Source organism: Oryza sativa, chromosome 11 (genome assembly GCF_034140825.1).
Source record: "Oryza sativa Japonica Group chromosome 11, ASM3414082v1".
NCBI lineage: Eukaryota > Viridiplantae > Streptophyta > Magnoliopsida > Poales > Poaceae > Oryza > Oryza sativa.
This window is the reverse complement of record NC_089045.1, coordinates 21,984,442-22,007,440: the sequence shown is the minus strand read 5'-3', so window position 1 is coordinate 22,007,440 and position 22,999 is coordinate 21,984,442. Positions and strand designations below refer to the sequence as shown.

General features: G+C 47.7%; 3 protein-coding genes across 34 annotated transcripts; 1 reads left to right on the top strand and 2 right to left on the bottom strand.

Annotated features, from left to right (window-relative positions):
- Nucleotides 1–412: 412 nt before the first annotated feature.
- LOC4350688 (ubiquitin carboxyl-terminal hydrolase 18) lies at nt 413–11,286 on the bottom strand. Of its 32 annotated transcripts, none has more exons than XM_066305552.1 (18): nt 10,928–11,286; nt 10,512–10,832; nt 10,329–10,438; nt 6,932–7,026; nt 6,668–6,868; nt 4,469–4,668; nt 4,354–4,390; nt 4,028–4,271; nt 3,808–3,881; nt 3,644–3,729; nt 3,412–3,574; nt 3,252–3,330; nt 3,015–3,175; nt 2,812–2,908; nt 2,545–2,736; nt 2,397–2,458; nt 2,182–2,328; nt 413–1,854 (listed from the first exon to the last, which is right to left on the bottom strand). In XM_066305552.1, exons 7-18 carry the CDS (start codon nt 4,377–4,379, stop codon nt 1,041–1,043), a joined length of 2,145 nt encoding a protein of 714 aa, XP_066161649.1. In that variant the 5' UTR covers nt 4,380–4,390; nt 4,469–4,668; nt 6,668–6,868; nt 6,932–7,026; nt 10,329–10,438; nt 10,512–10,832; nt 10,928–11,286; the 3' UTR covers nt 413–1,040. The 32 variants fall into 32 exon arrangements, with proteins under 32 accessions (XP_066161649.1, XP_066161645.1, XP_066161646.1 ...); XM_066305548.1 differs by lacking the exon at nt 10,329–10,438 and having other exon boundaries at nt 4,469–4,671; nt 10,928–11,079; nt 11,145–11,286; XM_066305549.1 differs by lacking the exon at nt 10,329–10,438 and having other exon boundaries at nt 10,928–11,079; nt 11,145–11,286.
- Nucleotides 11,287–16,224: 4,938 nt separating this feature from the next.
- On the top strand, nt 16,225–17,526 carry LOC136354203 (uncharacterized). Its single transcript, XM_066305893.1, has one exon. It carries the CDS (start codon nt 16,225–16,227, stop codon nt 17,524–17,526), a length of 1,302 nt encoding a protein of 433 aa, XP_066161990.1.
- A 2,623-nt stretch (nt 17,527–20,149) lies between these two features.
- On the bottom strand, nt 20,150–20,749 carry LOC136354202 (uncharacterized). Its single transcript, XM_066305892.1, has one exon. The coding sequence runs from the start codon at nt 20,747–20,749 to the stop codon at nt 20,150–20,152; it is 600 nt and encodes a 199-aa protein (XP_066161989.1).
- Nucleotides 20,750–22,999: the final 2,250 nt, after the last annotated feature.

Sequence of the window (22,999 nt, the reverse complement as noted above, 5' to 3'; positions counted from 1 at the left end):
ACACCCGAAGGCCCAGAAACCGAGAGATGAATAACACATGCTACTGCAAGTACGGTAGCAAAGTACGGCCAAATTTAGCTCTAAACTTTTTCTTCAAACTTCCAATTTTTCCATCACATTAAAATTTTCCTACACACACAAACTTTTAACTTTTCCATCACATCGTTCCAATTTCAACCAAACTTTCAATTTTAGCGTGAAATAAACACACCATGTAAGTAATGTCAATCTCACCAAGCAAAGTACGTAAATATGACCAAAAGTTTGCATTACAATCAGCAATACTCCCTGTGCTACAAATCTACAATCCGGGAAACCACCGCCCGGAGATCTCATCTTTGACCATATCACAGCTGTGGCACCCATCGGACTTCCCAGGATTCAGCACAGTTCAAAGACAAACAAAAGTAAATGTCATACTAACACACTTTTTAAGCGACGGTTAATCAAAACACGTAGTCTTTAAGTTAATCAGAAATTGCCTGATCTGTTAAACTCTTATCAGCAAAGAGGTATTGCTCCTACGTTACAGCATACTCTTAAAAACCAGAATTAGAATTACCCAGAATGAGAACTACAGTCAGTAGGGGATATCATCCAGATGGTGGCACACTGGCACAGTATCGCCTATTGCAGTAAACAAGATGCAATCGTGCAAAATATACAAGTGGCATAAATGGCGACACACGTTTGGCAACCCATCTTCAGCTTCACTTATGGGCAAACAGCTGAGGTCAGATCTTTCTCCATCAAGGATCTTCAAACTCTGCCATTCGATTAGTCAAATACTCTACAATATTCTCATAATCAAGAATGTCATGCAGATTCAATGTAAAGTTCCAGTCCAACACAGTGTTTAGACGATCTCTGTCCGAAATATTGGGAAGAGAATCACGAAGATCAGTAAGAGATTTCTGCTGCACTCTGGTAAATTCATTGGGTTCTTGTAAAAGTAGAGAATCTTCTGGTCTAGCACCCAGCCATATAAGATCTCTAGATGCAACACAAAGTTCTCAAAAGCCCTTACTTTGCTGCCAAGTTTATAAGTATATCTGGAGCCCATCCAAGTCAAGATCAGCAAGGATATAAACTTTGACTGGCAAGCAATAATTAAGTTTAAAAACTGCACCTCTTGTTGCCATATCAGGTTTTCCACATCCAGTGATGATTATGCAATTGTGTGTGACATGAAAGTTAAGATTGACAAGCATGTTAAATATTGATAGTTTTTCAACAACAAGAACAAAGCTGACTGGTTTTTTCAACTTAATATGGTCCACCAAGTGAATGTCGTGTGGAATCTGTACAGCCCTTAAGCTTGCATCAATCATCACATCTTCTCCAACTTTGAACAGCACTGGCCCAATGATAGATCCTCTTGACATAACTGAGATATTAAGGGATAATCTGTTAGTCCCCAAGAGCATACATGCATCATTAATTCGCCGTAAAAGAGCACTCCTGGAATAATTCCCAAACTTAAATTTCTCCAGATAGCCAATAGCTCCAACGTCAATCACTTTTTTCAGCTGTAGGAGTTTTAAGATTTCAGAAAGAAGGAAGTGCATTCTAACAGCCCTATCTCTCTTCGCTTCTACATTACTGCTTGTACTAATGGTTCGAAATCTAGCTCCCCGAAGAAGACAGTACTGCCCCAAGTTGTCATCATAAAAAGGTCCATCCGTTGTAGGGAGATTAAAATGATACTCCTGTCTGGACTCATTACAATTCCGCATGGCATTCCTTATCCTCTCAGATACATCTGAACTGTCACGGTCCATACAAATGATATATTTTTCTAGGATATCCTGGTCTGAGTAACTCTTGGGCTCAAGGACCCGTGCAGCATCAATCCTAGAAACAACAATAAATTAGATATTTCATGATACTCCTATTCACAGTATACTACTACATTTCTTTTTATGGCTCCGTTGAGTTTTTGCATGATGTTTGACCTTTCATCTTATTCAAAAACTTAGTGCACACATATGTAAAAGTATAAGTTAAGATAATAGTTTATTTGAAGATAAAACAAGTCACAAGAAAGTAATTGACATTCACATAACTTTTTTTCAACAAGACAAACAGTATAGAAAAGTTAACAACGTCATTCATTTAAAAAGTCAACATTATTCATTAAAAATAGGAAGGTGCATCGAAATAAAGAGCTCTTAAACATACCAACATGACAGAGCAGCAGACGATACTTCAGGTGATAATGTTCTTTCAGTGTAATCTTTTGAAGTTGATGTAGGCACGGCATCAGATGAAGACATAGCTGTAGCAGCAAAAGCTAAAACCTCATCGAATGATTTGGCCTCTTCTTTCCTGAAAATGAAGTTCAGATTTTCAAACTCACATAAAGGCACACATATTGTCAAAATGAACTACGATACCTGTTGTAGAACAGGATATATGCTTGTGCCCCTAGGACAAAATTTTCATTTACTCTTTTCACCTGCAAATACAAGCAATGTCATTTTGACATGTGAATCAGTTTACAATATTGTCATTCACATTAAACAAAATGGTTATGAAACTTACATCTCTATCACTGACTTCATACCAACAGTTTGTTTTCACGTAACTTCTATAGTGACCCCCTATAACACCGCCTTCATGAACTATAATTCCAAACAGTTCATATATATGCTTGTCAGTTACAACACCACTCATATATGGTGAAATGTCCAGCTCCGTAGGAAAGTTAATTAGTTCTCCAATCTTTCGATAACCCTTAAAGACATATTTATTAGGTGTTAGATGGTCAATTAAGTGATTATATAACAACAAATAACAGTATTTACTTACCCCAAGTGTAAGTGGTTCAAATCTTTGCAACACAATAACAACATCTCTAGTTTCATGAAATGTACACTTACTGGTTGACTTCTGGTCATTCATACAGCTACACAAAAGAAAATATTTTATAAACAAAGAACTTACTATAAACAACTTGAACTTACTATAAACATGATGATACACGATTAAGATTCACAAATCGGAAATTTTACCTTTCACAACGGGATAATGAATCATGTACGTTTTCTTCCACAATGTGATCAAGACAATCTTCTAATGTTGCAGCAACAACTTGTTCACGATGAGGTATATTAAACATTAGCAAAGTAAAATCTTCTTCAGAATTAGAAAGCATTCCACATTTGGAACAAACCTGCACATACATTAAAACATTGCTATATGTAAAATCAGTGAAACACATGTCAAAATTGCTAAAACAACAAACATACTTTACTGCGACGGAATTTTCCACCAAACATATCTGTTAAACATCCATGTGTACCATCAAATAACTTTTGTAGTAATAACCTGGAAAAGAAAAATAATCTATAACACACAAAAATAACTGAAATGCAAACTAAAACAACAAAAGTTGAGTTAAGTTATTACAATAAGAACTCAGAAGAGTCACGATGACGTCCCAAGCCATCCTCAAAATCACCACCTAATGATCGAATATGCTTAAAGATAGTGGGAAAGAAGGCTGGTGCACCAGTTTTTCTTATCCTCTTCAGATCACGGCGCAGGTCGCAAGCGTGACAGTTTCCTAGGCCTAAAACACTACACGTTTAGTACTTAAACAAATATTTTTTTTACTAAAAAAATTGTGATTAAATCATACATTCTTCTCCAAATTGTTGTCCAAAGAGTCTTGAAACAAATGGTTCCGTGATTGCCAAACATTGGAGCACTACATTACCAAAACAGCTATACACAAAACATTAAGGACATGGAACTTAAACAAACACTGACAAAAAAGATGGAAAAAAAAGGAACAATACTTGCTTATTTTTCTCATTTTTTAAACCAACAGGTTGATGCTTCCCCTGCATCTTGACAAACCTCTCACTTTGGAGCTCCTAACAAATTTAGATAGAGCCATTTAACTTAACAACCATGCTAGCTCCTAACAAATTTAGATAGTCATTTAACTCCTAACAAATTTAGATAATCGTTTAGCTTAACAACCGAACATGGGTGGGATTAAGCAAATGTTTATGGATACCTCATCATGTTCATCCGCTAGAAGTACTTTTAATCTTAACTCTTTCTCAAAAGATCCAAGCAATAGATCATTTTCTTGACGCTGAACTAATTCTATAAACGAAATCTTGAGCCTATCACCAAAGTCAAAAACCTTGGCTTTAAAATCATCATAGAAGTTAGCATAAGTGTACACAGTCCTATCAACAGTCCATTGAGCTTCCCTGCCATTTTGGGCACCAGCAACTGAAACTGACAGAATTGTCCTAGAGAAAAAAAAAAGATATTCATTAGGGAATGATTATGCACCTTAAACAATATTTAAATAAAAAATAATAAAGCACTCACTCTTTATTTGGATCTTTTTTCAACATTTTACACCAATCTGCACATTTTTCAACATTTAGTTGTTGGACAAACACATTTCCAAAAAAAATGGCAAACACATTTCATCAGTACTTACTTCAAGTGCTTGGATCTATCCCCTGGTGTATTCTCTTTCACTTCAAGTGATTGGATCTGTCCCCTGGTGTATTTTCTTTCACTGCAGCCGCCTCATCCTCCTCACTGCAGCATCTCCTCCTCCTCCTCACTGCAGCATCTCCTCCAGCCGCTCACTGCAGCATCTCCTCCAGCCACTCACTGCAGCACCTCCTCCTCCTGCTGCTGTTCGGATTTGGACGGTGTAAGAGGGAGAGAAGAGAGAAAAGAGGGAGAGAAGAGGGGGAAGAGTGGGAGAGGGAGAGAGAGGTGGAGTTCCCAGGAAGAGATTTGGAGGGCGTGAGGGAGAGGAGAGGGGGAGAGGGAGAGAGGGAGAGAGAGGTGGAGTTCCCAGGAAGATCTGAATAGGATTTGGAGGGTGGGAGGGAGAGAAGAGAGGGAGAAGGTGAGAGAATGGAAAAAAAAAACCCTTTAATCTAACAACATAATTTGAATATGTTTTCTATACAGACTAAAACAACATGATTGTTCCACAAGAAAGCCCAAATCACATTTGTTGTATTATGTAAAGTGTTTAACCAAGTAACAGGGTGACTAATATATAGATACAAAGATTCAAAGGTAAAAAAAATTAGACTAAATCCTAATAGAATAGAGAGCACACCATTTGTAGCGATTATAACTTTAAAATATACAACCACTTTAAAAGAAGAAAATAACGGAGCAGTAAATCTGCCACCAATTCCCATATCAAATAACATGTGGTTCCTCATATGTAGTACTTATAAGTTAAAGGACAAAAACACTAGGCGAAAAAAATATCGGGTAGAAAAAAAAAACGGGAGAAAAAAAATGAATCTGTCCGATCCAAAAAAAAAGCTGGAAAAAATCGCGAGAAAGAAAAACGAAACCAACTCCGTTGACGCGGTAAAAAAAAGGTGAAAAAAAACGAATCTGTCCCATTGAAAAAAAAAAGGAATTATATGTGACGCGATTAAAAAAATGCGACCCGGTAAAAAAACAAATCAAATCCGATTCGATCGACGCGGTAAAAAAAATTTGGGCGAAAAAAACGAATCTGTCCGATTCCACAAAAATTGTAAAAACTCCCGTCCGTTTCCGTTTGGGCCGAATAGGACTTGGTTTGAATTATACTTAGTCCTATTCGGTTAGCATCACCAGGAGAACAAGTGCATATATGCATACATAGTATAAAGAATCACAGCACATAACAAAGAATCACAGGCAGCCTGATAGCACTTAGCACTGGTAAAAGGCAAAACAGCACATAACTCTCATTTAGTCCAATGTGTGCCACCGAGAGTTCTGTGCCTATGTAGTACTTAATTTTAGGGTAATTCTAATATTAAATCTATTTTCATAATAGCCAAGGAGACAAGTAAAAAAATATGCATACAGATAATTCTTATAAAATCAGAGTTCAAAATTATTGTATATCTTTCTTCTAATAATAATGATTCAGCCATTTAAATTTAGCCAACATAAACAAAAAAAATACCAATGATTCTTTTTTAGATCCAATAACAAGCTTCTACGATAATGAACATCTCATCTAACAAGTAAAAAAGGCAAGCCCAGTTTTGTTGTTGTTGTTGTTGTAGGATACAACCTTTTCTTCTTGGGTGTCAGGTCCTAATGGTTAAGTGGTGGTGGGTGGTGGCAGATGTTCGCTGCTCACCACCATCAATGAGGTATTGATTAAGACCAAGTTTAGACATTTCCTATAAAATTTTCATGCAATAAAGTGAATTTCAAGTCTTTCTCTCCAAATCACATACTAAGAAAATCAGGTCTCACAATCTTCACTTGGGCAATTTCTTGATAGAAAATAAGGCGCTAAAAACAAAAAAAATGTGAGGTCAGAATAACATATCTGTTCTTGATAAAATGGCATTTCAAAATTCAGATTTAAAAAAGGTAAAAAAACATTGTATGTACTTCGAAAATTTAGAGCCATAAAAGAAAGGATTGTATGTACTAAGAAAATTCAAATAGGGTTAAAAAACGGCATTCACAATATTAGCATACAAGCACATTAAACAGGCAATAGACCGTGAATAAACCTTGAAACATTCTACCTTCATATCCTTAGAAGGAACGACTCCACAATGGACTGAAATCTATGAAAATACATGTATTGTTTCTCAAAAGTACTATGTACTATAACTTGACAAATTGAGTAAAACAAATAAAAAATTACCAAATGTTCTGTTCTTTCGACGTGGAGGGAAAATTGTAGACACCCCGAACCGGACTTCCCTCTCATGTAGGGATAGCCGATTTCATCTCAGCTTTCTTATAAGTTCTAGACCTAGGACGGCGATGCATGGATGATGCAGAGCGCAATACCCAGCCAAAATCCTACATAAAGATGTCCCAAGCCCCTGCACGCAAACTGCCACTATAGCTAAACGTTAGAAAACACAAATAAGGAAAACTGACTGAACAAGAAATAGCAACTTACCCCCTTCATTGGAGAGGTCATGGCGACGATCTATCTGAAGAATGGATGCATGGCGACAACTTATTTTCATCGATATCATTGCCATCACCGTTATTCTATACAATATCGTAAAAAATAATTAATATTGGGAGTAGAGTCCGTGTGGAAATGCAGAAATATTTAAAATTTGGATAAAAATAATATTAAGAGAGTCTAGGTCAAAATACAATTTTGACATATCTAAAATTTGAATTAAAAAATAAATATATAGATAAGCGATTCCATGGAGAAGTATAATTTTGAAATATTTTAGATTTGGATTAAAATTAAATAATATTATGACTAATGAGTCTACATAAGAATATATCATAATAAAATAATAGCATCGCAGTGGATCAAATAATAGTAAATATTGACATAATAGTACGTGTAGAAATACAATTTTGGAAAAATCCAAATTTTGGATTAAAAACTGAAAAATAATAATAGAGACAAGAATCAACGTAGAAAAAGAAATTTATATGTGAAAATTAGATTAAAAATAAATACTATTAAGGAAAAGAGTGCACATAGAAATACAATTTAGAGATATCTAAATTTGGAACTAGAAAATAAATAGAATAAATTGCACTTTGGGCCACCTTTTATTACCCAAGTTTCACTTTGGACCACCTTTACCTATCTTTTCAATTTGAACTACCCTGAATAACTTTTCTCGCCATGTAGACATACATGGAGGAGATCGCAATGTGTTTAAGGTCATTGGTGTGTAGTGAAAAAAATCATTCGGGGTGGTCCAAACCGCAACAATGACAAACTTACCTGGTTCAAAGTGAGAAGGTAGGTTTAAGCGTGGTCCAGAGTAAAACTTGTGTAATAAAATGTAGCCCAAAGCGTAATTCACTATAATAAATAGAGTGGAGAAATAAGTTTATGTAGGAGTATATAATTTAAAAATAGAGTAAATTTCACTTTGGTCAACCTTTATTTACCAAATTTTCACATTGGACTAGAGTTAAGACTTATATTTTCACTTAACATATATAGTTACCATCATTTGCACTTTGGACCAAGTTTCACAAATTACACATAATATAATGACTGTAGATCTGATCTCATTTCTTTTTTGTGTTAGAAAACTTAGAATTCAATAATTTGTACTAACACTACAGTTGGGTATTATAAAACATGTAATATCTTTTGTAGAAAAATAGTTCTTAAACTCAATATTTCTCCAATTTTGTCTCTATAGTATAAGGGTTGTGAATGTTCATATGTAGTAGTAATGAAGTCCCATTAATCTGATGATAGGATATCCTATAACATTTACAATCATTGTTCTTGTGCTAAGCATATTTGCATGGCAAAGATTTCCATATCATTGTTTCTTGTAAAATGCTAAGCACCTAGACAACAACTCATGTAATGGTAACTATAAAACCAGGTCCAAAGTGCAAACAACGGTAACTATACGTGGTGTTAAGTGAAAACATGAGCCTAGCCCTAGCCCAATGTGAAATTTCGGTCAATAAAGATGGTCCAAAGTAAAATTTACTCTTAAAAGTATTTTAAAATTAGATTAAAAGTAAGTATTATAATTTAAAAATATTTTAAATTTAAGGAAAATAGTTCATGAATGAGGACAACTTTTTTAAATCTAGGTAAATAATATTGAGAGTAGAGTATATTCTTACTTAAATTAATTGGAGGATTTACTAGGAGTGATACATTAATTCTAGAGGGTAATAATACATCGATGTTTTCATTTTAATTGAAAATTCTTTGAATTCACGTGTTAATAAGTTGTATAAAGGCTAGATTGTCTAAGCTGTATAAAATTATAACTACAACAGATGAGAATGGATTGTCCAACCCTATACTAACGTGACAATGAAAAAGTGTTCATAACTTATAAAATACGATATAAAATATTTTATAACTGTTCCACTATGTTATGAACACTTTTTATAACCCGTATATGAACATAAGATATGACATATCATCTTTAGTAGGTATAAGGATATCACTACAGATAGCAAAGAGAAGCCACTAATAATTTAAATTTTTAATGATAGCGAAGATAATGACCTTATGTAGTATTTAATGGTGATCTTCCACCTACCATGGTTTATATCCATGATATTTGCTTTATGGACATAGGACTTACATTAACAATCAGATATCAGACATATAAAATCATATTGGTCAAGTTATGCAGTATCCTAATGCTGTTAAAATCATATTGCTGTTTCTAATATTTTTTAATAATAAAATGTGAAAGTATATGTGCTATTATGAGAAAGATTATAGCAATGCTAACCAGTGGCGATTCTAGCATGTAGGCTCCATCAGGCTCTAGCCTACCCTCCAATTTTTGCAAAAAAAATTTAAGTATATAGCATCTCTTCCATGGAAACAGCTGGAGAAGGCAGGAAGAAGAGAAGAGGCGAAGAACTCCGTCTCTGGCGGCGAGGAAGAAGAACAGGAGCCATGGAAGTCATGTAGCTAAACCGGTACGCGTAAAATGGCCCATTTATCACTTTAGCAAAAGCCCACTTGGCCCATTGTGTCTGTTTTGTCTTGGCTTAGGGTTTTGGAGTTTGGACCGTGTGGCTGCTAACCTTTGCCCTGTGGGGATTTTTCGTGGCGCTGCGGCGGCGTGCGATTGCGGCCGCGTGGCAGCTGCGGGCGACGAGCGATTGCGGCAGCGGCACAGCCGCACAGCGCAAGCGGCAAAGCCGACAAGGCGCAAGCTGCAAGGGGAAGGGGCCTGCGCGCGGCGGCGCGGGCGCACGGCTGGTGGCCCCGCGGCAGCAAGCGCAGAGCAGCACAGCAGGCCGCCGGAGTTGCTTGCCTGCTACTGCTCGGCTTGCTACTTGGCTGCTTCCAGTGAGTCTCTAAGTGACAGAGTGAGTAAGCTATACTGTTCTTTACTTCATTGTTATTTGTTACTACTTGTTAGTGAGTACTAACTCGTGGCAAGTGAGGGGATTTATCATTTACATTTCCTAATATTTGATTTGTTGGTAGATTTGTAATAGAGATATTTAAAAGTATCAATGATAATGTAATCATGAAGCGATTCCAAGCCCTGAAAACCTGTAAAGTATCCTGTAAAGTATCCTTGCCTCGTGAACAAAATGCAACAACTTAGCAGTATGTTGCTTTCTTTAGTTAATATTTGTTTACTTCTACCATTTATGCATTACTAACTTTGCTCATTTATATATCCAGGAGGCTTCTCACTTAACTCTTTGCTAAGATCTAAGAAAATTAGCAACTTACTGGTAAGTCAAGTTACTTCTTTTATAACTATGTTTTTCTATTTAATCATGTAAGTGTAACATTTGACTTGATAATGGTGTATGCCTCATATTAGCATTGTTAACTTAGACTTAAGACTTTCAGTCCAGCCTACCCTCAATTTTTATCCTGGATTCGACGATGCTAACCACCCAATCTGTATTGAAGATGCAGAGCACAATCTCCAGTCAAAATCGTACAGTGTAGGAAGCCACTGCACGCAAACTGCCGCTATAGGTAATTAAATGCTAGAAAACGGAGTTAAGGAAAACTGACTGAACAAGAAATAGTAACTTACCCCCTCCTTGGAGAGATCATGGCGACGATCTATCTGAAGAATAGAAACAGGGCGACAAATTATTTTCATCGATATCATTGCCGTCGCCGTTGTTCTATACAATATCGTAAAAAACACCACCAGACAGGACAGACTTTACTCCCCTTGGAGATCAGAACCCCGTCCGCCGGTGATATCACTGACGCCGGTAGATCGATCTCGCCCGACCGCCGTTAGTTCATCTCGATCTCGAACATGGGAACTGTTCGACGGCGATATCACTGACGCCGGTAGATCGATCTGGCCTGTGGCGGGTAACTGCGGCATCGATCTCACCCATTGCTATTGACAGCAGAAAGAGATCCATGGATATCGCCGGCCGTTGTGGTAACATTAAAAAACATACTCGAAAACTGAAAAAAAGAACAGTAACGTACCAGGTCAGATCCGGTTCAATGGGACGAACCGCAGCCAGACTACTTCCGCCGTGCTTCTATGGAACGAACCACCGCCAGACTATTTTTTTTCTCTCCCATGGAAGCAGCCCCCGGCCGGCAGGTTCCATAGGAACAGATAGACGGAGAGGCCCCTGACCAACGCTGCATCGATAAATCTTGCTCGTAGCTATTGACAGGGACAGATCCAATGTCTCACCTGCTGGAAGATATTCTTCGACAAAGGAGGAGGAGTTCATGGAGGGAAGCCCGTGTTCTGTGTCGCGTATGGAGAAGACGATGGGTTTAGGTCAAAGAAAATCGACAAGGGATGAGAACAAAGCGATGAGGCGTGAGAAGGTGAGAGAGTCTCCTCCTCATCATCATCATTATTATAAAGGCCGTGTGGTAGAGGCGTGGGGAATGAATGCGCCACCTTAATCGGTGTTAATGCGAACGCGTACTGACCCGTTCGATCGGCCCGTCTGGATACGTGTCGTGCAGCTTTTTTTTCATATAGAGTCACCCGTGCATTGGCGCCGTCACGCACTCACGTCCCTCTCAAGTAGTAAGGCTGTGTTTACATCCCTTGAAACTTTAAAAAATCCAAATATTTGTACATATATATATATATATATATATATATATGAAGTATTAAATGTGGACTTCTAAAAAATTCCGTCACATCAAATATTTGGATACATGTATGGAGCAATAAATGTGAAGAAAAAACCAATTGCACAGTTTACATGTAAATTGTGAGACAAATCTTTTAAGCCTAATAGCGCCATGATTTAACAATGTGGTGCTACAGTTTATATTTTCTAATGACGGATTAATTAGGCTTAATAGATTCGTCTAGCAGTTTATAGGCGAAATCTATAATTTATTTTGCTATTAGTCTACGTTTAATATTTCAAATGTGTGTCTATATGCATAAAAAATTTTGACAAGGAACTAAACACAACCTAAGAAGAAACAACTTATAATTAAGGGCTAATTGCAAATTTACCACTACTTTCAATTGTTATTACAAAACTGCCACTAGAGCTATCATTCGAGTGGCATCATCGTGCTATACGTACGACCCCATCGTCCGACTCCTGTCCAACCTGCCTCATCAGCCAATCACTGCATTCCATATAAATTCCATATAAGTCTGCTTCTTTACGTGTGGGTCAGTTCGAGCAGCAGCTGAGTGTTGGTCGGACACAAGTCGTATGTATAGCAATTTCCCTTACAGTAGTGAAAAAAACCGATGGTAAATTTGTAAATACCCAATTAATTAATATATATACCCCGTTAATCCTCTCGCCTTTCCTTTTCGATTTGTGTACCAAAGCGACAGCGGGTACAGGGTACAGGTGGTGGTGGGCCGCAGACTACGAGAGCGTGCCAGCGATGCGTGCTTTGTCGGACACGTCTGGCCTGGTCCCACCTATCACGCGTACCAAGCGACCCAACCGACGATGCGGCTCCGGCGCGTAAGGCCCCGCGATCCGCCTCGCGAACATTCGCGACCTCATCGCCTCGCGAACGCGTTGCCATGCTTTAGCGTTTTTCTGTTTCGGAATGCATGTCAAGAATTTTTTTCATTTCTAAATTTTTATTTTTTAATATTTACAGAAATATTATACCATCCAAAATATTTACAGAAATGACCGCTAGGGTGATAAGGTGTGCGCATTTTGCACTTGGGTCCTTTGCCGCCCTCTAATAAGGCTGAAGGGGGTAAATGCAATTTTCGCGTTACCAAAGATACATTTTCCTAGTTTTTTTTTCATCTTGTCCGTCCCTCACGTTACCCTGCCACTTTCTCGGGAGTTCTATAAATATTTTCGCCGGTACAATATTGTTTGTAGATATTAAAAAAAAATTAAAAATGAAAAAAATTATGCATGTCAATACACGTACCGAATGTGGTGGGCTAGAAATACGGCCCAACGCTACGATTTCATTTTTTCCATACACGTACAAATGCACGTTGTTGAGGAGTGACCCTCTCTAGCGGGTGATCGAGACATCCCCTTTTGTGAGTTCGGCCGGAGGAAAGGACGCGCTGAACGAGACCGTGTATCCGCCTGGAGTTCTTCGAGACCGTGCGAGAGAGCGGAGATTATTCAGATTCGGGGCGCTATGGAGCGTAACACCCTATTCCTGTGCGTGGGATTTAAGGTTGAGTGTTACAAAGGTTCCTAAACTCCAGGGAGCACTCTCGCTCTTTTTTCCCCTGGGGTTTAGGTTAACTGAGAGTCGTCCCTTTTTTCGGTGGGCAAGATTCTCCTTTTATACTTCAAGGGGATACCACATGCGCCGCCTCTACCTACTCCTCCACGGGAGGGGGACCCACTCCGCTTCGATCCGACGACCGTTCGTGCCTTCGCCCGGAAGCTAAGCAGCCGTCCGTCGTCAAGTGGGGCCCAGCGCCGCCCCCCGCTTGACACGGGGGACACCCCTGTCATTCCCCTTTAAATGATCGGAGACTTTCGGCGATCCATCTCACGTGGAGGCGTTCCAGGCGATGCCTTGATGGGACGGGGCATACCTGCCCCCACTCCGCCGAGCACAAGGCGGGATGTGGGGGCACTGCCGCCCGTCCAATCGGATGTGCCCGACGACAGGCCGGTGACAATCCGGTCACGCCCCTCGCCGCATTAAATTCAGCGAGGGACGGTTGGGGCGCTACGCATTGATGGCGGTTCAGCCTGGGTCTCCGCCCCACTCGCTCCTCCCGCCACGTGGCGGTCGGGCGAGGGCCTCGGGGCCCGAGGGGTGTGACGTGGCACCCCGAGGCCCCCCTGGCTGCCTCTGCATCGTACGAGGTGTAGGGGGAAAACCAGGCTATAGGGCCGCGTGGCTGGATGGGAAGGTGACTTCCCCATACTCCACATACCCCCGGGCCCATATCACCGACAGTAGCTCCCGACACCGCGTCGGACAGCGGTCCCCTGAGGGCGGTCTGGCGCGGTGCCTCATGACTTCCCGTACCGTGGTTGTGGGCCTAGCGGGGAGTTCAAACGGCCGCCGCCGGCTGGCCCGGTTGGCTCATCGGCCATAACGGCGATTTGACCGCTACTAATTGCGCCGTTCATGGGGATACTTAGGGAGTGAAAGTCGGGGGGTTTGCCGGACCACACCCAGAATTGTCACCCAACGCTGCCTCGACTCCCCCGCCTGCCAGGCACGCGACGGGACTGACGTTGGGCCCGTCTAGCCGCGACCGTGATCATCGCACATCCCGCGCCGAGTGCGCCACTGACAGGCGCATTAATCGCCGGGCGCGAGTTTAGTAGGGCGGACGTGATAAGTAGGCACGAGAACCGAGGAGGCAACCGCAGGGGCGAGAAACGAGGAGGCGGGCGCGAGCAAGGCGGAGATAAAAGGGAAGGGAGGCGGAGAGTTCGTCTCCTTCCTTTCGCCGACTGCACACCCGCATACTCGCTCCTCAGCCCCCAGCGCTTCTCTCCCTCCATCGTGTTCCGTACGCCAATCTCCTCGCCGTTTCCCGCCGGCTGCCATGGCCCAAGACGCTGGCGATGCCGTCCTCCCGGCATCGCGCATTACGGCGGAGAGGCACCTTAGCCTCATCCGCAAGATCATGCTAGAGGATGCCGCCGTGAGGGCAGGGGAGACGCGGCCGCGGTACCCAGAGCGGTCTGCGCACCTCCTGTCCTTTGCCATGGTGGGGCTGATCCCGCCATTCTCTAGGTTCTTCCACGAGGTCTTGGATTTCTACGAGATCCATGCCTTGCATCTCGCCCCCAATGCTGTGATGACGCTGGCCATCTTTGCGCACCTATTCGAGATGTTCGTCGGGGTGCGGCCGACGATGCGGCTGTTCCAGTTCTTCTTCGTCCCACAGCTGCTGCAATGCGCGGTGGTGGGAGGATGCTACTTCCAGCCCCGGCCGGGTGTGGCGGGGCAATACATCGAGAGCCACCTCCGCAAGAAGTGGGAGGATTGGAATAAGGATTGGTTCTACACCGCGCTGCCAGATCGTCCGCGACTCCGGCTCCCTGCCGGCCCTCCCGAATGATCCGTCGGGTGGTTGGCGGTCTCGGAACTGGGCGAGGAGTACGATGCGGTGTGGGATCGCCTCAGGGGCCTGCGAAGCCGGGGCCTGACGGCGGCGATGGTGTTCGGCGACTATTTCCGTCGTCGCATCGCGCCTCTCTAGGAGCAGTCCCGCGGCGCGTGGGAATACACCGGGCATAACGACCCCATTGCGCACCCACGTGGGCAAGCGCTGGGATTGGGGCGAGGAGGACGCGAAGACGGTGGTTCGGCGGGTGCTGGGCCTGGACACCGTCGAACAAACGCTGATTCCGGACGGGATCCTTCCCCTCTGCAGCGACCACGACCGGGACAATATCCTGGCTGTGATGTCGGTCGTCGGTGCTGGCAGGGGTCGGTCTCGCCGGGGCACCGTCGGCGGCGGCAGCGGCGGCGACGGCGTAGGTAGCAGCGGCACGACCGCGGGCAGCAGTCGGACCGGCGGCTCTGGCGGGGGCGGCGGCTCCAGGGCGCCCGGTCTGAGCCGTGGCCCCGGGGAGACTCGGCCGGCGACCCGAAAGAGAAGCGGAAGATGTCCGAATCTCGGCCGCCCTCCCCTCCGCGCGGAGGGGGCGCCGAGCGAACAGTGGACCGACCACCAGCGGGCCACAAACATTCCGCCGCGCCCGAGGCAGGACGGAAGAACAAGCTGCTCCGGAAGATAGGGCAAACGGAGCCGTGTCGGGGGAGCTTCATCGAGCCCCCGAAGTGGACCTTCAGACGCCCCCCTCGCAGGTACGGTCACCAAAGCCCGGCCCGGTGCTTCCCATCCATTCTAGCTTCTTGTTCCTTTCTCTTCTTTTCTTTCTTAACGCAACCGGGGTTCTCTTGTAGCGGGATTCCTTCCCAAGGGGTCTCGGCATCCGACCCCTCCCAAGGGTCGAAGGCCGAGCGACCGGAGCGGCCGGGATCCGGCCGATCCGGTGCTGCGGAGCCTTCGCAGCACCCCGACGGGGCCCAAGGGCCGCACGCCGGGTCCGGCTCCGAGTCCACCATGACCGAGACGAAGGAGGGGGAGGCGCAACCCGCCGTGGGCGACAGCGGCAGTGGTGCCCTTCTCGGGGGCAATCCCGAGGGCCCGAGGTGGGGGGCGACGGCAGCAACCATTCCCCTCTGCACCTGGGGCACCCTCGGGGCCGACCACGTGGAAGGGGAACCGAGAGCAGCCCCCAGTCTCGCGGGGGTCCAGCCGTACTCTGTCGTCCCGGGGGCGGACCGCGACCTTTTCTTCCCCGACTCCTGCGAGCATGGAGCCGCTCCTGCAGGTGCTCGCCGCCGCCGATTCCACCATCCGAGAGGGGCTCAACGCCCAAGTTCAATCCCTAGCGGACGAGCGGGCGGCCCTGGAGGCAGAATGCGCACAGCTCGTGACGGACCGCGCGCGGGTTGACAAGGGACGCCGCGCCGTGGACGACATGTTGGAGGTGGGGCGCAAAATGCGCCAAGCCGAACTAGCAGAGATCCAGGCGCGCGAGGAGACGCTAGACTCGGTCATGCGGGAGACGGAGGAGGAGCGGCAGGCGGCGCTCATCGTCTCAAGCGCCTTAGACGAGGCGCTAGGCGACATCCGCCTGCAGTATGAAACCTACGGTGAGGACCTGGCGAGGAGGGTTGAGGACACCCGCGGGGTCCTCGACGCGGCCGCGGCCCAAGAGCGGCGGGCATCGATGGTCGACGCCTCGCTACGGGCCCGGGCGGTGGCGCTCGAGGCCGAGCGCAAGGCCTTGGACGAGCGCACGCGCTCCGCGCAGGAGTTCGAGGCCACAATTCGCCGGCAGATCGAGGTTCTCGACCGCAACCAACGCAAACAGGAGGGGCGCAGTCGGGAACATGCGCAGCGGGCCCAGGAGCTGGAGGAGCGGGCTCGGGCGCTCGAGGAGAGGGCGCGCGTGTTGGACCAGCGCGAGACTACCTTGGCCGCCCACGAGGCGATGGCGGCCAAGGCGGAATCCTCCCTTCGCCTCCGTGAGGAGGCCACAGCCGAGCGCAATTGGACCACCCTCGCCGCTGAAGCTTTAGTGGCCCGTCGTGTAGAGGAGCTGCGGCTCCGAGAGGAGGCGTGGCGGGAACGAGATGCCACGCTCGCCGAGCGCGAGGCCGAGGTGAACCGCCGCGAGGTGGCGGCGCGCCAGCTTGGCGAGCAGCTCACCAAGCGTGAGGAGGCCGTTGCTGGGCGTGAGGCCATCCATCTGGAAAGCAACTGTGCTGAGCACGCGGCGATGGCGGCGAGGGCATCCGAGCTGGAGGCCTGGGAGAAGGAACTGGCATCGCACGGGCAGCCTGGCGACGCGGAGTTGGTCAGCCAGCTCACCGCGGCTCAAGGCACTCTCGCCGACCTGGGGCGCCCGGTGCAGGACCAAGCCGGGGAGATCGCGGCCCCCCTCCTCACCAACGACATCGGGCCTGGCCAACTCTCCGACGCCATCGAACGGCTGGAGTGCGTGGGACGCCGGGTGGGCATCTCCGTGCGCCGGGACAAGAAGCTCCCGCCCACACAGCCGGCGCTCGCGCTTGTAGGATCGAGATGTCGACTAGAGGGGGGTGAATAGGCGATTTAAAACTAAATGACACCTAATCAAAACTAACCTAAGTTGCTAGGCTTGGTGAGGGTCAACTCTAACTAAGCAACTAAGTTATGTTTTGCAAACCTAGGGTGATAGTGGCTCAATTATATCTCTAAGAAAGTAAATCACACTCCTATGTCAATGTTTAGCAATCCTAGGGTGATATGATCTCAAGTTTGTCTCTAGAAAAGTAAATTGCACAAATGTAAATGCGACAATAAAATGAGACAAGGAGACAAGAGATTTTTCACCGAGGTTCGGAAACTCGTCGGTTTCCTACTCCCTGTTGAGGCGAGCCCAACTCCACCGCTCAACCACGAAGCCACCGCACGCCCCCTTCGTCAAGGGGTGGGCAAGGCGGGAGCCGGCCCACGAAGAGGACTACCCAAGCCTCGATCATTAGGGTAGTTCTTCCTTTACTCCGAAGGTGGTGAACTCCAAACCACTCACAAACCGGCGCCGGGCCTCCTCCACAATCTTCTCGGAGAGGTCACCGGGCAACTCCTCCACAAGCCGTCTAGGAGGCAGCAACCTCCAAGAGTAACAAGCAATGACCCAGCGTGGAGATGATCAATCAAGTACCACACTAACTCTACAAATGGAAGCAATGCACTTGACTCTTGGCTAATCAACCCTCTAACACACTAGATGGATGAACACAAAGCTCAAGTGGGTGTGAGAGAGGTGCAAGGGATGTATGCAATTGAATTGGGTGCCAAGAGAGACCCCTTGCTGCTGGTGAGGGAGTATTTATACTCCCACCCACCAAAACTAGCCGTTGGGGGCGAAATCCCCCAATCATTGTGCTTTGCCGGTCTGGCCGGAGATATGTGGCCGGTCAGACCGTGCTACTCTGCAACGGCTAGAAAACTAGCCGTTGAAGTGCTGTCAGAGGGCCCCATCGGCCTTGCCAGTCAGACCGGTGTTGAGTGGGTGGTCAGACCGGCCTCGGCTCGGTCAGACCGCCATCGGCTCGGTCTGACCGACTTCGGCTCCGTCGGCTCTGTATCGGCCACCCCGAGCAGCACCATCCCAGCCTCCAGGGGGCCGGTCTGACGGCGCATATGCCGCCGGTCAGATCGGCCTTATGGTCCGGTCAGACCGCCGTATTGTGGCCAGTCAGACCGGCCAGGGCACTCCGGTGAGACCGCCACTATGTGGCCGGTCTGACCGCCCCTGGTCAGGCCGAACCCAGTGAAGTGTGTGTGTGTGTGTGTGAAATGTGAGCACAAGTCTAAATGCATAATGACCTAATGTGGCAATTTAATCATCTCTTTGCTAGGTCATTACCCCCCTTGATAGTACGGCGAAACTAACAAATAAACTAGCAAATTTGATCGCCCTTCACCTCGATCAATTTTAAAACTAAAACACTAGTTTTACCGTTTTCTTTTCTTCGCTTCGCGCCATCAAATTTTAATCCATCGATAGTCATCCATGTGCACACATGACGTGGACCTAACTTAAAATATTATCTCAATAGCAACGGTTAGTCCACAATTAGCGCTTGTCATTAATTACCAAAATTAACTATGGGAGCCTAGATGCTTCAGCGCTTCGGCTGGACGGGATGACGGCGGATCTGGAGAGGCTGAAGGAGGAGGTCGGCGAGGCCGTGAAGTCGTCGTCGGCTTCCTTGGCACGGGCTGCGGTGGAGCTTGTCCTCGCAAGTCATCAAGCTTGCGACCCCGACTTCTTTCCGTGGCGCGTGCTCGAGGATTTCCCCCCGGGGACTGAGACGAGAGCTTGAGGGCAGGTTCGGGAGGCGGCCGACGCGGTCGTCTCCAGCTTCATGGGGTCGGCCCCTCGGTTCAACCTCGCGCTTGCCTCGGACGAGGAGAGCGGGAGCGAGGACGGTGGTGGCAGTGACGGCGACGAGGATTGGGACGATGTGGTCAACGGCGCCGGACTCGGGGGCCCAGGCACTCCGTGACTGCCCCCGCCTCTCCTCCTTTATTTTGTTATGTGCTCGTAGCGAATGCTTCAAACTCTAGGCCATCGTGCCATCCTGGTTGTAAATAAAGCTTCCCCTTCGCACCTTTACGTTCTTGCTTTCTCCTTTGAATGCCTGCGGCAAAGAAAAAACCAAGGCGAACGCATTTAATTGACTTCTTTGCGATCAAGTTGCCATTTTTACTCCCTTTGTCCCCTCCGGCTCCTTCCGGTGAAAGGGAGAATTCACGCTCGGTCCGCGGCACCTAGGCGGTGAGGGGCAAGACCGTCACCCTGGGGGAGCTGCCCAGCGGGACTGACCAGACCGAGGTTACGACGACCGGGGGTCGGGGATGGCCATGTGTAGGCCCTTCCGAGCCCCCAGGGTTCGCCGCAGCCCGGGGCGCGGCCTGCGTTCAGGCTCCCCTTCGATGGTTTTCAGGTTACCCAACGCCACTTAGGATCCAGAGCAAGCGCGAATCGTCCTTAAGCCAGGACGAGCCATAGGAAGGAGTAAGAAAGGGCGCGCAACAGCTTCCGCTTAAGCAGAAAAATTTATTGCTGAGGAAAGGAATAGATACAATATATTTAATAGTGGTAGCCCCCGCCAAGCCCGCACAGACTGAGAGATGTGCGGGGGTTGGCCCGAGCCCAAAAAAGCAAAAAGTGCGCGACACTATGGATAGAAGCGGCGGAGATGCTTGACATTCCAGGGGTTAGGCAACTCCGTGCCATCCCCCGTGGTTAACCGAACGGAGCCCAGCCGGGGGACGCCGATCACTTTGTATGGCCCTTCCCACATTGGTGAGAGCTTGCTTAGCCCTAAGCGCGACTGTACGCGGCGTAGGACAAGGTCGCCAACTTGTAGTGATCGGGCCCGGATGTGGCGCTGATGGTAGCGCCGCAGGGCTTGCTGGTAGCGCGCTGTGCGCAGGGCCGCGCGCCTTCTCCGCTCTTCCAAATAGTCGAGGTCGTCGCGGCGGAGATCATCCTGGTTGGCCTCATCGTACAGCGCGACGCGAGGCGAACGCAGGGAAAGCTCCAAAGGTAGGACCGCCTCGGCGCCATACACCAGGAAAAAAGGCGTTTCCCCCGTGGCGCGGCTCGGGGTAGTCCGATTCGCCCATAGCACCGCGGGTAGTTCCTCGAGCCAAGAATCCTCGTGCTTCTTTAGGATATTGTACGTCTTGGTCTTGAGGCCTTTGAGGATTTCGGCATTGGCCCGCTCGACTTGGCCGTTACTCTTGGGGTGGGCGGGCGATGTCCATGTCGTCATACTTCTCCGTGAGGTTGGGGCGAAACTTCGGGGGCCACCGGACGTTCCGAAGACTCGCCACGAAGGCCCTACAACCGGTCCCTCCAGGGGTGAACGTGGGGGGCGGGCCGCCTCGCGTGGAGGAACGCTGCACTCCGGATGAGGAGGCGCCCTCTCCCATGCGGGCAACACGGCGCTCGTCCCTGCGTCGCTCGATGTTGATCCGAGCGTCCTGCTCCTCATAGAGGCCGTCATGATGCCTCCAGCTTCCCGAGGCCCTCGACGACATTGGGGCCGTCGACCGCCTAGAAGTCATGGCTGACCGACGGGCCCTCCTCCTTGCTGACAACGAAAGGGTGGGGGTGTATGTGACGTACCAGTGGCGGCGGGCCGGCCACCCGCAGCCAGCTACCGCTGGGCAGTGGTGACCAGGTTGGCCACGTCGTCCAACCATCACTGGACGGGGGTTTCCGGCTCCGAGTTTACAGGGGGATGCCGTAGAAGGGCTCCCGCCGCCTGAAGTGCGCCTCGGGGCGAGCCGCCGTCGTCGTATGTCAGGCGGCGTCGTGCCCCGACACGGCGTGGCTTCCCCCCCGCCCGGCGGCGGGGAGAGGCCCGAGCCACCCGATAGGGTGGGATCTTCCCTCCGTGAGGGATCACGGCGGGGAGGAGTCGGAGAATTGCGGCGACGGTGGCGGGTGCCGCGGCTCCCGCTAGCGTCCTCACTCCCGGAGGGAGTAGGGGTGTGCGCCACCACTTCTTCCTCCAAGACCTCGACCATGATCGTTGAGGACGGAGGGAGACTTGTGGCGGAAGGAAACGACTTCTCTTTCAAGCGCGTGAATTCCCCCTACCTGGCGCCAGCTGTCGAGGAGTGACCATCTCTAGCGGGTGATCGAGAGATCCCCCTTTTGTGAGTTCGGCCGGGGGAAAGGGCGTGCTGACCGAAACCGTGTATCCGCCTGGAGTTCTTCGAGACCGTGCGCGAGAGCGGAGATTATACAGGTTCGGGCCGCTATAGAGCGTAACACCCTACTCCTGTGCATGGGATTTAAGGTTGAGTGTTACAAAGGTTCCTAAACTCTAGGGAGCACTCTCGCTCTTTTTTCTCCTGGGGTTTAGGTTAACTGAGAGTCGTCCCTTGTTTCGGTGGGCAAGGTCCTCCTTTTATAGTTCAAGGGGATACCACATGCGCCGCCTCTACCTACTCCTCCACGGGAGGGGGACCCACTCCGCTTCAATCCGACTACCGCTCGTGCCTTCGCTAGGAAGCTAAGCAGCCGTCCGTCGTCAAGTGGGGCCCAGCGCCGCCCCCCGCCTGACACGGTGGACACCCCTGTCATTCCCATTTAAATGATCGGAGACTTTCGGCGATCCATCTCACGTGGAGGCGTTCCAGGCGATGCCTTGATGGGACGGGGCATACCTGCCCCCACTCCGCCGAGCACAAGGCGGGACGTGGGGGCACTGCCGCCCGTCCAATCGGATGTGACCGACGACAGGCCGGTGACAGTCCGGTCACGCCCGATTGACGTGAGTCAATCGGGCAGCGCCGCACATCCGCCCTCACCGCATTAAATCCAGCGAGGGACGGTTGGGGCGTTGCGCATTGATGGCGGTTCAGCCTGGGTCTCCACCCCACTCGCTCCTCCCGCCACGTGGCGGTCGGGCAAGGGCCTCGGGGCGAGGCAGTGCAAGGGCCCGAGGGGTGTGACGTGGCACCCCGAGTCCCCCCTGGCTGCCTCTGCGTCGTCCAAAGTGTAGGGGGAAAGCCAGGCTGTAGGGCCGCGTGGCTGGACGGGAAGGAGACTTCCCAATACTCCGCATGCCCCCGGGCCCATATCACCGACACACGTTTTCCACAATATATCACTGGAGTACATAATTATAACAATATTTTCGAAACTACGTCTTCCGAAATACAGTCTATTTAACCAAAAATTATAAAATATATATCCTCACATACCTATAAAAAGAAAAATAACCAACATTATGTAAATTACTTAAAGGAGAAGAAAACCTACGCTTCGTAAATAGAGAAGGCTACGTTTTATTGCTCGACTATGGAGCAAAAGTAATACTATATGACTCCCACTATATAGAAAGCACATCTATAATTCCAATCTATTGCTAACCGAATCAGATTATGTACGGACGAAAACATGGACGACAATTAGATGTGACGAACCGAAAAAATACGAATATTTATATTAGTTATAGATATAGATATATATTTGTTAACGACTAAATTTGGTAATCCAAGGATCGGAG

What these genes read in the sequence shown, in the direction of transcription:
- LOC136354202 (XM_066305892.1), bottom strand. Translation starts at nt 20,749, where the DNA reads ATGACGACATGGACATCGCCCGCCCACCCCAAGAGTAACGGCCAAGTC.
- LOC136354203 (XM_066305893.1), top strand. Translation starts at nt 16,225, where the DNA reads ATGGAGCCGCTCCTGCAGGTGCTCGCCGCCGCCGATTCCACCATCCGA.
- LOC4350688 (XM_066305552.1), bottom strand. Translation starts at nt 4,379, where the DNA reads ATGTTGAAAAAAGATCCAAATAAAGA. An exon ending in TCATTATCCCGTTGTGAAAG is followed by an intron (nt 2,909 to 3,014) that starts GTAAAATTTCCG and finishes TCTTTTGTGTAG; the next exon opens with CTGTATGAATGACCAGAAGT. An exon ending in TTGAACCACTTACACTTGGG is followed by an intron (nt 2,737 to 2,811) that starts GTAAGTAAATAC and finishes TATGTCTTTAAG; the next exon opens with GGTTATCGAAAGATTGGAGA.